This window comes from Meles meles, chromosome 12 (genome assembly GCF_922984935.1).
Source record: "Meles meles chromosome 12, mMelMel3.1 paternal haplotype, whole genome shotgun sequence".
NCBI classification, from domain to species: domain Eukaryota; kingdom Metazoa; phylum Chordata; class Mammalia; order Carnivora; family Mustelidae; genus Meles; species Meles meles.
In genome coordinates this window covers 26097026-26109181 of record NC_060077.1, presented here as the reverse complement: position 1 = coordinate 26109181, position 12156 = coordinate 26097026, and the positions used below count along the sequence as shown (strand labels likewise).

At 50.3% G+C, this 12156-nt stretch overlaps 2 protein-coding genes across 3 annotated transcripts; one reads left to right on the top strand and one right to left on the bottom strand.

Annotated features, from left to right (window-relative positions):
* Positions 1 to 572: 572 nt before the first annotated feature.
* Positions 573 to 6515, bottom strand: C12H5orf52 (chromosome 12 C5orf52 homolog). 2 transcript variants are annotated; one of them, XM_046025682.1, is made up of 3 exons: positions 6177 to 6506; positions 4029 to 4142; positions 573 to 958 (listed from the first exon to the last, which is right to left on the bottom strand). In XM_046025682.1, exons 1-3 carry the CDS (start codon positions 6395 to 6397, stop codon positions 766 to 768), a joined length of 528 nt encoding a protein of 175 aa, XP_045881638.1. In that variant the 5' UTR covers positions 6398 to 6506; the 3' UTR covers positions 573 to 765. The 2 variants fall into 2 exon arrangements, with proteins under 2 accessions (XP_045881638.1, XP_045881640.1); XM_046025684.1 differs by lacking the exons at positions 573 to 958; positions 4029 to 4142 and adding an exon at positions 4868 to 6014 and having other exon boundaries at positions 6177 to 6515.
* A 159-nt stretch (positions 6516 to 6674) lies between these two features.
* Positions 6675 to 11942, top strand: DUSP18 (dual specificity phosphatase 18). Its single transcript, XM_046025681.1, has 2 exons — positions 6675 to 6970; positions 9621 to 11942. The coding sequence occupies exon 2, from the start codon at positions 9690 to 9692 to the stop codon at positions 10254 to 10256; it is 567 nt and encodes a 188-aa protein (XP_045881637.1). The 5' UTR covers positions 6675 to 6970; positions 9621 to 9689; the 3' UTR covers positions 10257 to 11942.
* Positions 11943 to 12156: the final 214 nt, after the last annotated feature.

The window sequence follows — 12156 nt, the reverse complement described above, 5'->3', positions numbered from 1 at the left end:
GGCATTGAGATAAACTTTGAAGAATGAAGAGTTTCCTGAGAGCCCTGGGGGGCTGAAGGGGTAAGGGGTATGCTGGATGAGGGGCCTGTGCATGTAAAGGGACAACGTGGGAACTGTCAGGGTGTAGTCGGGACAGCAGGCAGGCCAGGAAGTGGGGACTGGCAAGGCCGGAAGCCATCGGAGCCATCAGGATGAGAGCCGTCGGCAATGATGGGCTCTGGACCAAGCACTCCACATCCTCACACCGGTTGCAGGAGGCAGGTTCCCTCACTACCACCCCATTCTTTTAGATAAGGAACCAGAGGCTCAGAGAGGTTACAAAGTCACACAGCTGATGGGTGGCAGATACAGCACTAAACCTAGGTCTGTCCAATGCCTCACCTTGACCCCTCACCACTAGCCAGTCGCACTACTGAATCCTTCCCATCTAAGGTAACACGCCCTGTCCCAGGACAGTTGGCCTGGCATTTCACTTCAGATATATGGGTACCAAAGGTTGATCTTGGCCTTAACCTTGGAAGCCCAGGCTCGATTCAGCCTCCTCCCAATCAGGCAGCTACAGGACTGTCAGCATCACCTTCACCAGAATGGATGGAGTGGTGGGGCAGGGCAAGGAGTATTACACTTGCTGAAGGCTGTTGCGCTCCACGGTCCGCTAGTCTCCTTTTAATGTTGTTCTAGGGTGGTATAGGCGGGCAATTTCTGCCGCCACTGCCCACAGCCTCTCATCGTCGTGAACCTGGGGGGCAGATCATTCCGCCTTGACTAGGGTGGCCGGCTTTTCCTGTTGCGCTGGAGTTTGAAGTGGACCTTGTACAGGCGGATGCTATCCAGGTACTGCTGGATGGTCATGGATTCCCGTCTCCAGCGCCCCAGCTTCCTGAGCTGGTCAGTCATGAACTTTTTCTTCAGGTGGTCATACAAGTGGCCCATCTTTCTCTTGGTCTTGTCTGAGGCTCTTATCTTAAAAAACAAAAAACAAAAAACAAAACAGAGCTGATGGGAGGATGAAGAGGCTACTTCACAGAAAGCGAGACACCTGTGCTGCCGATGGGGGAGGGGCAGTGGAAAATGGGCCGGGTGGACTCAATATTCCCTAAATAGATTGACTTCTAGTGAGCCTCAGTTTCCCTATTTTGTAAAATGTGGGCATGGAACTGCATAGTTCTTACGGTACCTCTGACAGTCTGCAGCCCAGGAGCCTGTGTCAGACCTCAACATCTCTATTGGAAAACTGGTCAGAAAGAGATGTGGGGTGGGGAAGGATCCTTAGATCCTATCACCATGTCCCTATGACTCACTTAGTGCTTCCCACACATTGTCTCTGACATTCCCTACATCACACAGACCTCATTTATTTTGTCTAGCGTATCATTTCTGTCCTGTCTCCAAGACTGTAAGCGCTAGGAAGGCACATCCTTCATCTTGCTTATTTCAAACAGCTAGCTGTGAAATGGACACTAAAAAAAAATCAGCCACGGGTCTTCAGAGCAACCACAACATAGTCAGGAAGGTCGGGCACGTGCCCAAACACTTCTAAGTGAGGCAGAGAGTGACACATCCCTACAGGAAGTACAGAGCTCCAAGAAGGGAGATATGGAGAAAAGCCTCGTGGAGGGTTGACTTATAAATTGGGATTGAGTTTCGAAGGATGGGCATGTGAAAACAACCAGGTGGGAGGTGATCCTGGAAGCAGACATTTTTGCAAACTCTCCTGGGGATTCTAAGCCCAGGCGGCGTCTCAAAACCCAGCACCATGCAAACAAAGGAGGGCTCCATGAAGGTCAGCCAGGGTTGCCATGAATATCTGAGAAAGGGAAAAAAGCCTGAGTCAAGAACCTAAGTTGATCTTGGAAATAAGGAGTGAAGGGGGATGGTGGGTGTGTTCTCAGAGTGTGCTCGGATGATTCCCAAGACACAGGGTCTTAGGCGCTCTTGTCAAGGTCCTGAGAAACCAGTGGCTAGCTACAGCTGCCTCTTCTCCTCCTCACGTGAGCACGGGAGGGAGACAGAAACACCACCATGCTGCCACTCAGGCCTCCTGCCCACTGAGCTCCTACAGGCTGGGCCCTTAGCAAGTCACCAGGTCTACAAATAAGGAGAAGACAGTCTTTACCCTTCAGGGAAGATGTCAGTCAGACCCAGGTTTGCGAATCTACAGTGATGCATTGTATGACCTTAGTGATGTTACTCTGTCTCTCAGAGCCTCAATTTCCTGAACTACTAATAGTACATAATACATAGTACATATGGATGTTAAATACCTAAAACACATGAGGGCTCAGTACAGCTTTAAAAGGAGAACTTCTGGGGGCACCTGGGTGGCTCAGTGGGTTAAGCCTCTGCCTTCAGCTCGGGTCGTGACCTCAGGGTCCTGGGATTGGGCTCTCTGCTCAGCGGGAAGCCTGGTTCCTCCCCCCACCCTGCCTGCCTCTCTGCCTACTTGTAATCTCTCTGTCAAATAAATAAATAAATCTTTAAAAAAAAAAAAAAAGGAGAATTTCTGGATGCCTGGAGGGGGGCACAGCCCTCTGGTTCATATAAAGCACCTCAGGAGAGTCTCTAGTTATAGCGTCTCACAGATCCTCACCCCACTTGCCAGGGATAGACCATCCCCTCCCCTGCTGGTGATAGAAACTGGCCCCAATCCCTCCTGGGCCAGTCAGAAGAGCCCACACCACTTGGGCCACACTGACTGGGGCAAGGATGGGCCAGTGACACACCCTGGGCCAACTGGAGTTTCTCCAGGATCTGTCCAGTGTGAGCCAAGAGTGGAAGCACTCCATTTCCTTTCTAGGCTACAGGCCAGGGTTTCCTGTGGCCATGCGCACTGGGGACAGCCAGCCAGCCTGATGATGATGCCAACATGCACAAAGACCCAGAAAACAGATGCAAAGGGAAAGTGGAAGACACCTCCAATGGTACTGGAGTCCATGGCTCCTCTCATCCCAAATGTTGGTGACCTTGCCCTACCCATCCTGATGATGTAAACACATTGTTCTCTATTCTGCTTGTACTAGTTCGCGTTCCGTTTGAGTCAACTACAACTGAGAGGATCCTAATAGATCCTATTTTACAAATGAGAAAAGGGAGTCCTGGAGGAAATGTCATCCCCCGAGGCCACACAAAGCTCTCTTATCCTTTGCCAAGTCCATTCTCTTTCCACAACACCATGCCACTGAAGTTTAGCAGAGTGAGAAACACCCAGACCCCTGTTCTTCTTTTGGTCTCTTTGGCGTTTAAGAGGATTTAGCACCATCTCTTGAGCCTCTTCTACTCTTTTTAATGTCAGAATCTCACAGTCCCATCTAGATTTAGTCCTGGAACATGGAGGGAAGTCAACAGAGTCAAGAAGGGGGCAGCAACTCAAATCTGGGCTTCCTGCTCCACTTGAAGAAATGAGTACATTCTCATAGTCCATCGTGTTCCCCAGCCTCTTCCTAGTGCCCAGCATGGTGCCTATCCTAAGCAGCCTCTAATGATGCATTTAATGAATTAAACTGAGTCTGTATGCTGACAACTCTGTTTTCCCATCCCTTCTTCTATAGGCTTTTAGGTCCAATTCTACTTGTCCATAAGCAGAAAGGGAAAGGGACTCAGTGCTCCTCCAGGTAACAGGGGGAATCCCTGAAGGAAAAAACAGACCAGAGAGTGTTGATGCCACTTCAAACTCCAAGACCCAAGATCTCTTTCTACAGGAAATGTTAGGAATCCATTCATGGACCCCTAAAGAAATAAAATGATTGGAGAGGGGTTGGGGTGGAGGGAATGCCACAAGTGCCAAGAAAGATGGAATCCTTCTTCCTGGCTCCCTCAGCCCAGGAATAACTGTGACACCTGGGGCAGAGCAGTAACCTCAAATCTCAGTTGCCTCCTCTGTAAAATGGGACTTGCTTTAGAGAACCGTGATAGCTCCCTATCGCCTCTAAAATCTGTGATTCCCCACCCCCCCTGCCCAGGCTACTGGGGAGAGTAAAGTGAACATGGGTCAAGCCACTAACACCCTCTAATGCAAAACCTTTGATGACCTTACCTCCATCTCATAGATTCGTTGTGCACTGAGGTTGTCATGAATAATCACCCGAGATAAGTTACTCTTGGGTAAAAACTTTTTCACCGCTGCTTCACTAGAATTCATTAGGCTGGAAGTGGGAGGAAAAAGTGGCACAGGGTGAGATGACGGGGGCCCAGGCGAGGACAGGGACTGATTTGATGGGGTCCGAGGGGAGTAACTGAGTCCTCCCCAGGATTCTTAGGAGAAGCACAGTTGTCATAATTGTCAGAGGAGCAGGGAGTAGGCCTAGGCTTCTTGCAGAAAATGTGCACTAAACGGGTATTTTCTGAATGCTGAGAGGAAAAGTCATCCTGAAAGGCCCACAGCAGTCCAGAAAAAAGAACTGTCCTCAGAAGCAGCCAGCTTAAGGAGAAAAAATATGATGAAATGGGAGGTGGGGGTCTCGAAGAAGAGCAAAAGCTGTATGGTAGGGTGCAGAGGGACGAATTTGATGGGGGTTAAGTGGGGAGCACCTGCTCGGCACTTGGCAGGGGGAGGGATCAGAGGAAGCAGGGGAAAAGAGGGCTGGAGGTTAGGTTGGTTAATAGGGGAATCCTAAGGGAAGAAGGAATTCTAAGGGAAGAGGGTTTGGAAGAAGTCTAGAAAAGCGAGGGAAGTTTGTGGTGGAAAGAGGTTTGAGAAGACTTCCTAAGATGGGATGGGAGAGTTGGGGGAGGTATGGACTGGAGCCAGGTGCCCTAGGTGAAACCAGAGGTAAAAATTTGGCCAAAATGAAGAACTGGTCAAGAATGGATAATGCCAGGTTTTTGCTTTTTGATAATTTAGTTACACCATGAAGTGGTTCTGCAAATATGTACCTTTAATGTTTTTGCCCATTTCAAAATAATTGTTCATATTCTCTTCCTAAAATTTGTAAATTAAATGTACAATAGGGAAGCAATGGAATAAATTATAATTAGGCCATACAGTAAAATACTGTGCAGTCATGAATAGAACAGATATCCATGTGTTGGGGGCAGAAAGGGAAGGGGAAGGGGAGTAGGTAACACAACAGTGAAATTTCTTGTGACAGATTTTTCCCCCAAGAGATGTATCACCATGTTGTAGTACATATATATGAATGGACCTGGAAGAATATACAACAAAATGTTAACAGTGTTTGTCTGTGGTCATTCATTTTGCTTGCTTGTCCTGTCTGATTTTCCTATAATACGTGTATATTACTTTGATAGGACAAAATAGACAATTTTTAAAGTTTAAAACATTTTGAAGGATTAAAAAAATCTTTTTCTAATTCATTTTCAGCCAATTTGGAACTATGGTTTTATGAATATTTTTACATTTATAGACTAGTATAAACAAATATCCTCGGTCTCCCATTTACATTTTTCTGACAACAAAGGCATGAAAATAAAAAGGCTGACCTACAAAAAAGGAGATGCTCACATAAAAACGTCTCCCATACCCTGTTTTAAAAAAAAAAGAAAGAAACGTAAAATATTTAAAGACACATAAAATCCTCTTCACCTACTCAGCGATGCTCCAAATTTACCAATACTTCCTGGAAAAGTTTAAAGGGGGGGGGGGAGTTACTGTAAATACCCCCTTTCAATTAATAAACGGTCATTTCGAACCAACTTGTTTTTCAACGCAAGGCCTCTGTGGGAACCTACAGGATGCTGCCAGGGTTGTGGAATGGAAGGGAGGCAGGGCAAGTTGTGGTCTGTGAGGACTCGGGGTGAGCTGAGGGGCTCTGTCCCAGGACTACTGGGTAAAACAGAAGCTGAGGAGAGAGATGTCAGGCCTGAGGGGACCTGGGCCTCGCTAGGATCTAAGGAAGTTCGAGGCTGGCCCAAAGGGCACTGGGGGGCCCCCGGGCTATGCGACGTCCATCCTGGGAGACTGAAGGTCCGGGGAGATTCCGAAGATACGCAGGTACGAGATGGGAATTCCAGCTTCTCCCGGGAGTCGGAGCTGAGGGCGTTTGGGTTCCGGGCTCCTAAGGGTGCGAGGAGCTCACTGGGAAGGAGCCTGGCTCGCTTGGGGTTTAAGAGAGCATCAGGCTCTGAAGTGCTCGGGGCTCTGGGGGAACCAAGGTCGAGGTCCCAAGGGCCGCTGGAGGAACGGGGGTCTGGTAAAGCCCTGGGCACCCGGGCCGAACCTGAAGAGCACCGGCTGCTGCGTGGTCCGCGGCCGCAGGAAGCAGATCTGCGGGTGGGTCGCTACGTGGATTTCGGGTTGGCTGATGAATCTAACGTGCGGGGAGGTCCAGGTCGGGGTGGTGCCGGAACTGGTGGTCCCCTGGGAGGCCGATAAAACTGATGGCGAGCCCAGGTTCCATGTGACCGAGGGCCTGGACTGCTGGGCAGCCGAGTCTACCATGCTAGAGAACGACTCGGCCGAGCGAGCCAGAGCCTGAGCCAAGCTTGGAGGGCGAGCGCGCGGACGCGGAGTGAATCCCTGGGCCCACGCAGAGCAAGACTCGTTTCCCGAGAGACGCGTGACGGAAGGTGGGACCTTGGGGCGGGACGTATGCGCGGAGTCTAAGAGGCTGAGGACGCGGCAGGATTGTCCCTCGGCGGCCGCCGTGGTGCAGCCCGGCGCGTTGCCGTGGAGATGGGTTGGCCGAGGTGGAGCCAGCTGCAGAGCGCTGAACTGACTCTACCTCTCCGCCAGGACTCATGTGGCCCCCGCGTGATCGCGGGGCGGGTAAGGGGGTAAGGCCGGGCGGGGCAGCTCCAGGGAACCGAGACGAGACCGGGGTTTCCAGAAGACCCGGCACGGCGGATTCCTCCCCGCGAGGAGGGACCGTTGCTATGGAAACCACAGCGCGGGGCAGCGGGGGATTGTGGCTCCCAGGTGGTGACCGATCTTCTGTCTCCCCGAGACCCTCACCCGAGGCTTCGGGCGCGATTGATTTCTGAACGAACCTGCCCTCCCGCCCACGGGAGAGAGGTAAGACTGTGGGGGTGGTCTTGACATCCAGCAGGCGAGGGAGCCCATTCCTGCGTCAACTCCCCAGGAAACCCGGCAGGCTCACCCGTGGGAGTGGCTCTTTGCTCTTGTCAAGCCGTGGACTTCGTTCCACGCTTATAACCTGGTATTAATGAACGCCCCGCGGTCTTTGCCGACTTTTCCCACACGTAGTGAGACCAGAAAGACCAGCTTTCGGACCTTGCTTTGTGACCCTAGACAGCTCCTTTTCTCCTCTCTACTTCACTTTCCCGTGTGTAAATTGGAGATATTAACCATAGACACCTATTATGTCGGCTTGAAGATCGAACCAGATGAAGGAAGCCAAAGGCTTTGTAAGCTATAAAATGGTGAAACTAATCACCACCACCCTCCCCCTCACACTAAATGTTCTTCAGATCTTTGTTTCATTTCTTGAGGCGATCCTTGCAACTCCCTCGCCCGGAGCCTGAAATAAATCTCTTTATTCTTCACTCCCATAAAGCCCTACATTTCAATGTCCCTAACACCAGCAAGAATAGTTAGATGTTTATAGAGGGCTTATTCTGTGTCAGGTCCTGTATCACACACTTTACCTAAGGTTACTTCATTTCATCCTCAGACGACACCGTTAACCCTATTTTCCAGCTCTGTTGTGCCTATAATTGCCTATTTAATTTCTGTCTCTCCCACTAGACTTTGAGCTCTGTGAGAGAAGGGTCTGTGACTGTCTTGTACATTTCAGTATCCCCAGCTCCTAATACAGAGCCTGATAAATATCTCTTGACTAGCATGAAAGTCTCTTCTCCCATCACTACCCTCACTTTCAAGAGAAGTGTCTCTGCACACTTGTTGTCACTGTGCTGAATAGCTGTTTCCTCTATTCCTGTTGCCCACTGGCACTATTTTTGGGGACCCTCAGCCCACTCTTTCTCTGGGTTTTTTGGGTGACAAGGATCCATTATTTTGGGTGATGGGACATCCCTTAGTATTTAGGCTTTCAGCTGAGTTTTGGGGAGCTTTTCTCTGCCCCCACCTGACTTTAGACAAACAGCCCCATCTGGCCTTCCTGGGTAAGCCTGATGCATTTGACTCCGGGGCATTGGCTGGTAGGATTTCCTATGTAGCCTTTGGCCTTCCTTTCCAGCAGCTAAGGAACCACCCTCACCTCCACCAAGCTCTTCCCCCAGATTCTAGACAAACAAGGCTAGGAAACTCATCCTCCCCCAGAAGATCTCTGAGATGGCAGAATCGTGGCTATTGAAGTCATTCCTCATTCAACACATGTTTATCAAGCACCAAACTTAGCATTGGTGCTACAGTAGGAGTAAAGATAGTTACAGCAAATCCTAGTAGAATCCCAAATTCCCAGTGAATCCCGAATCAAGACAAAACTACGTCTTCAGGAAGTGGTAGGAAGAAGAGCACATAGGACTTAGAAAGCCTGGAGCAAGGACTTGATTAAACCTCGGGGAGGGGTATGGATCCAGAAGGTTTCCCTCAGAAAGTGACCCTTAGCTAAGATCCCAAGTCCTCTGCTGAATGGAACAGATCACAGTCTGGTAGGCTTGTAGGGAAAGAGGGTTCTGGGCCAAGAGAGCAGCAAAGGCAAAGGCCCTGGGCCAGGGAGGACCAGGTATCCATATGGCACTGCAAATGGCTCAGCGTAGCCAAGGCCCTTTAGGATGGAGGAAAAGAGGCTAGAGATGGGCAGGAGCCAGACCACAAATGGCCTTGACAATAAAGCTAAGGGGCTCCATCTCATCCTGACCATAGACAGCCACTGAAATATATTAAGCAGGGGAACAGAATTCTACTCCTTGTTTGTCTCTGCCTGATGAAGACGGCCATTTGGCCTTGAGAATTGTGCTCTAAGTCCGAATACTCCTGTTTCAGTGGAGTAGGGGAAACTGCTATTTTTGCAGCTTTGCTTAAGACTGGGAGAGTGAAGGGCCTCGGATTTCTTAGGAGAAAGCAGGGGTGTGCCCCCTCCCTGGGGTGCATTGCCACAGCCCTGCAGCACACAGCACATTCTGGTACAGCTTGTCTACCTGAGGCCCCTCTGCTGCTCTGGGAGCTGCTATAGTGCCCCTCATGCTGGCCTCCAGGAAGCTGTCAGTTGCCTTCCTCCCTAGGCATTCTCCTTAGAGGCAAGGCACAGGAGCTTGGTTAATGATATAGGACTCTGTAATTTGAGGTCACTTTCACAGGGAAAGTGATATCCTGTCTCTTCAGAGGGTTCTTGGAGCCGGGAAGCTGAGACCCTCCTCTCTCTTATACTACCAGTGACTCCTCATGTCACTGCTTCAGAGTCTTATGATTTGAGCATAAAGTCAGAACAGAAATAAGACTGTGCAAGGGTCTCCCACTTAAAGGGAGAAGAGGGCTGTGTGAACCTAGACAGAGAGGCCAGGGCCTCTGTGTCTGATTGACACAAGTCAGCCTGCCCAGCTGGAGATGGGGAGCCCCTCAAGGGCAGCCTTGACTTCCAGACTTGAAGATCAGTTCTCAGGATAGCTCTGCTGTGATGATCAGGGGACCACCTTGGAGATCCTGTTATAGGCCCAACCATCCATATCCCAGAAATCCCCTGGTGTTGGCTCTCCCGCCCAGCTAGGCTCCTGCTCTCCAACCATTCTCTCCCTCCTTGCAGTTTTCCATGGCACAGCCCAACAGAAAGATGTAGCCTTTGTGCCTCTCTGGCCGCTGACCCCCTGGCCCGATGACAGCACCCCCGTGTCCCTTTCCGGTTCAGTTCCGGCAACCCTCGGTCAGCGGCCTCTCCCAGATCACCAGCAGCCTGTACCTCAGCAACGGGGCAGCTGCCAACAACAAGCTCCTGCTCACCAGCAACCAGATCACCACGGTCATCAACGTCTCAGTCGAAGTGGTAAATACCCTATACGAGGACATCCAGTACGTACAGGTGCCTGTGGCCGACACCCCCACCTCACGTCTCTGTGACTTCTTTGACCCCATTGCTGACCACATCCACAGTGTGGAGGCGAAGCAGGGCCGCACACTGCTGCATTGTGCCGCCGGAGTGAGCCGTTCCGCCGCACTCTGCCTCGCCTACCTCATGAAGTACCATGCCATGTCCCTGCGGGACGCCCACGCATGGACCAAGTCATGCCGGCCCATCATCCGGCCCAACCACGGCTTCTGGGAGCAGCTCGTCCGCTACGAGTTCCAGCTGTTCGGCAAGAACACCGTGCACATGATCAGCTCCCCGATGGGAGTGATCCCTGACATCTACGAGAAGGAGGTCTGTTTGATGATTCCCCTGTGAGCCTTCCTGCCAGCCCCCCACACTCAGGTCAGGGGTGCAGATCTGCTGTGGACCCTCCACCCAGACCTGAATGCAAACATTCCACTTCTGCTGATACAGAAAAAAAAACAGATGAGGCCTTTTATAAGAGCCAGGAAAAAAAGGAAAGGTGCTGTAGCTTTTAATCTTATTATCCCTATCTTCAAAGATTAACTCCACTAACCATACAGGGATGCAGAGAAGTTTCCTACCCTTGTGAGTGACAGGTCATGGCTGCTGGCCAGAGGGGAAGAGTGAGGCAAGTGCCCAGGTCAGATAGACTAACTCCTAAAGCGTTTGGCAAGCCTGGAATCCTGCTGCCCTCGCCCAGACCGACTAACCTAGGAATGAGTCAGCCACAGTTCCACTAAATTCTTTTAAACCCAAAGCCAGAGCCTTAAGCATTGTGGCATCACAGTAAGTGGGCCAACCTACTAGGTAAGTGGCCTTTGGGTGGTGCTCCGGGAGTCTTGGGGGCCCAGGCCAACCCTGCTTCCACCTTCAACCCACAGGGGCCCAACTCTGGTCTTCTAGATGGGATTTACACATGACATAGTTTGCAAAGAAAGCATTCCACAGTATGAAAATTTTTTTTTAAAATATTTTCGATTTTGAGTGCTGTTGTACATGGCAAGGTCTCAAAGTACTGTTGGCAGTCCCCTGCCAGCCCTTGACGGAAGGTGGCATTAGCTTCCTTCTGGGGGGCACATGTGGAGAGCGGCCTGACGTCAGGCTTCAGGCGTTCCTCTCCCAGGTACTGATTTGCAAGGCTGGAGCTGCAGACCGGAACCTGGCCTTGTCACCTCCTCCCCATGGGATCCAGACTTCTTGGTGCCTCAGCTTTCTCATCTGTCCAAGCAATGACAGCCCTTTCTGGAAATCACAGCATTGCCACTGAGGTTCAACGATCCCTTAACCTGGGGCCCGGCACAGGGTAGGTGCTTAGGGTAGCAACTTTCGTCACGAGTGATGCTTTGGCCCTGCTGGCCTGGGTCAGCGTAGTCATCCTCGTGATGGCATTTCCCCCATCTGTGCACAGCCCTTCACTTGTTTACAAAGTGCTCTTCCAAAAAGTCATCCTGTGGGGGAAAAATGGTTTGAAGGTCTTTCAGACCCTACCTTAGAAGAGGCCTGGACTTTTTAGCCTTTTCAGAGTTTATATTGTGTTTCATCCACGGGTGACCGGGGGTCCTAAAGCGAGGAGCACACTTCCAGCTTCCCCTGAAAGGCCTTGTTTAGATTGCTGACCGTTAACACCAGTGCTGGCTAACCACTGGGGTCCATGGGGACAAATGAATGGGCCCCACCTATAGGCCCAGAAATCCAGGATTTTTCAAACCCCCCAGGGGCCTGAGGATCTGACTCAAGACCAACTAATCTAATCCAGAGGTTTTCAGACCAACAATATATGAGACAGACAAAAGCACAACAGCTCTGGGAGTCCAAAGCCCAGTGGAAGCCAAATGCCTTCTCCCTCCAAACCTATCCCAACCCCACTTCCATAAAGGGCATGCCCAGGGGTGTAATTTTAGGGTTCAGGGGAGAAGGAAAATCCCTGCTTTAGACTGACTTCTTGTTTTACAGGTGAATAAACAGACCCACAAACACCAGGGCTGGTGCAAAGCAGCCTTTCTGGAAGAAACCCAGATGGAAAATTTCTTTCATAGCCTTTTTTTTTTTTTTTCTTTCATAGCCTTTTTAAAGAGAAATTGGTTGGGACATATTTTATCTTCATTTTTAAAAATTTTGAATTAACATACCATAAAATTAACTTTTTTGTATGTACAGTTCTGTTTTAACACATTTGTGTAACTACCTCTACAATCAGGACACAGGGCAGTTCCATCACCCACAAAATTCTCTTATGCCACCCCTTTGTATT

Bases quoted from the DNA above. Each gene is read 5' to 3' on its own strand.
- C12H5orf52 (XM_046025682.1), bottom strand. From the start codon at position 6,397: ATGGTAGACTCGGCTGCCCAGCAGTCCAGGCCCTCGGTCACATGGAAC. The intron at 4,143-6,176 runs GTTCGGCCCGGG...TCCCACTTCCAG, and splicing joins CAGCAGCCGGTGCTCTTCAG to CCTAATGAATTCTAGTGAAG. The intron at 959-4,028 runs GTCATCAAAGGT...TTTTAAGATAAG, and splicing joins ATCTATGAGATGGAGGTAAG to AGCCTCAGACAAGACCAAGA.
- DUSP18 (XM_046025681.1), top strand. From the start codon at position 9,690: ATGACAGCACCCCCGTGTCCCTTTCCGGTTCAGTTCCGGCAACCCTCG.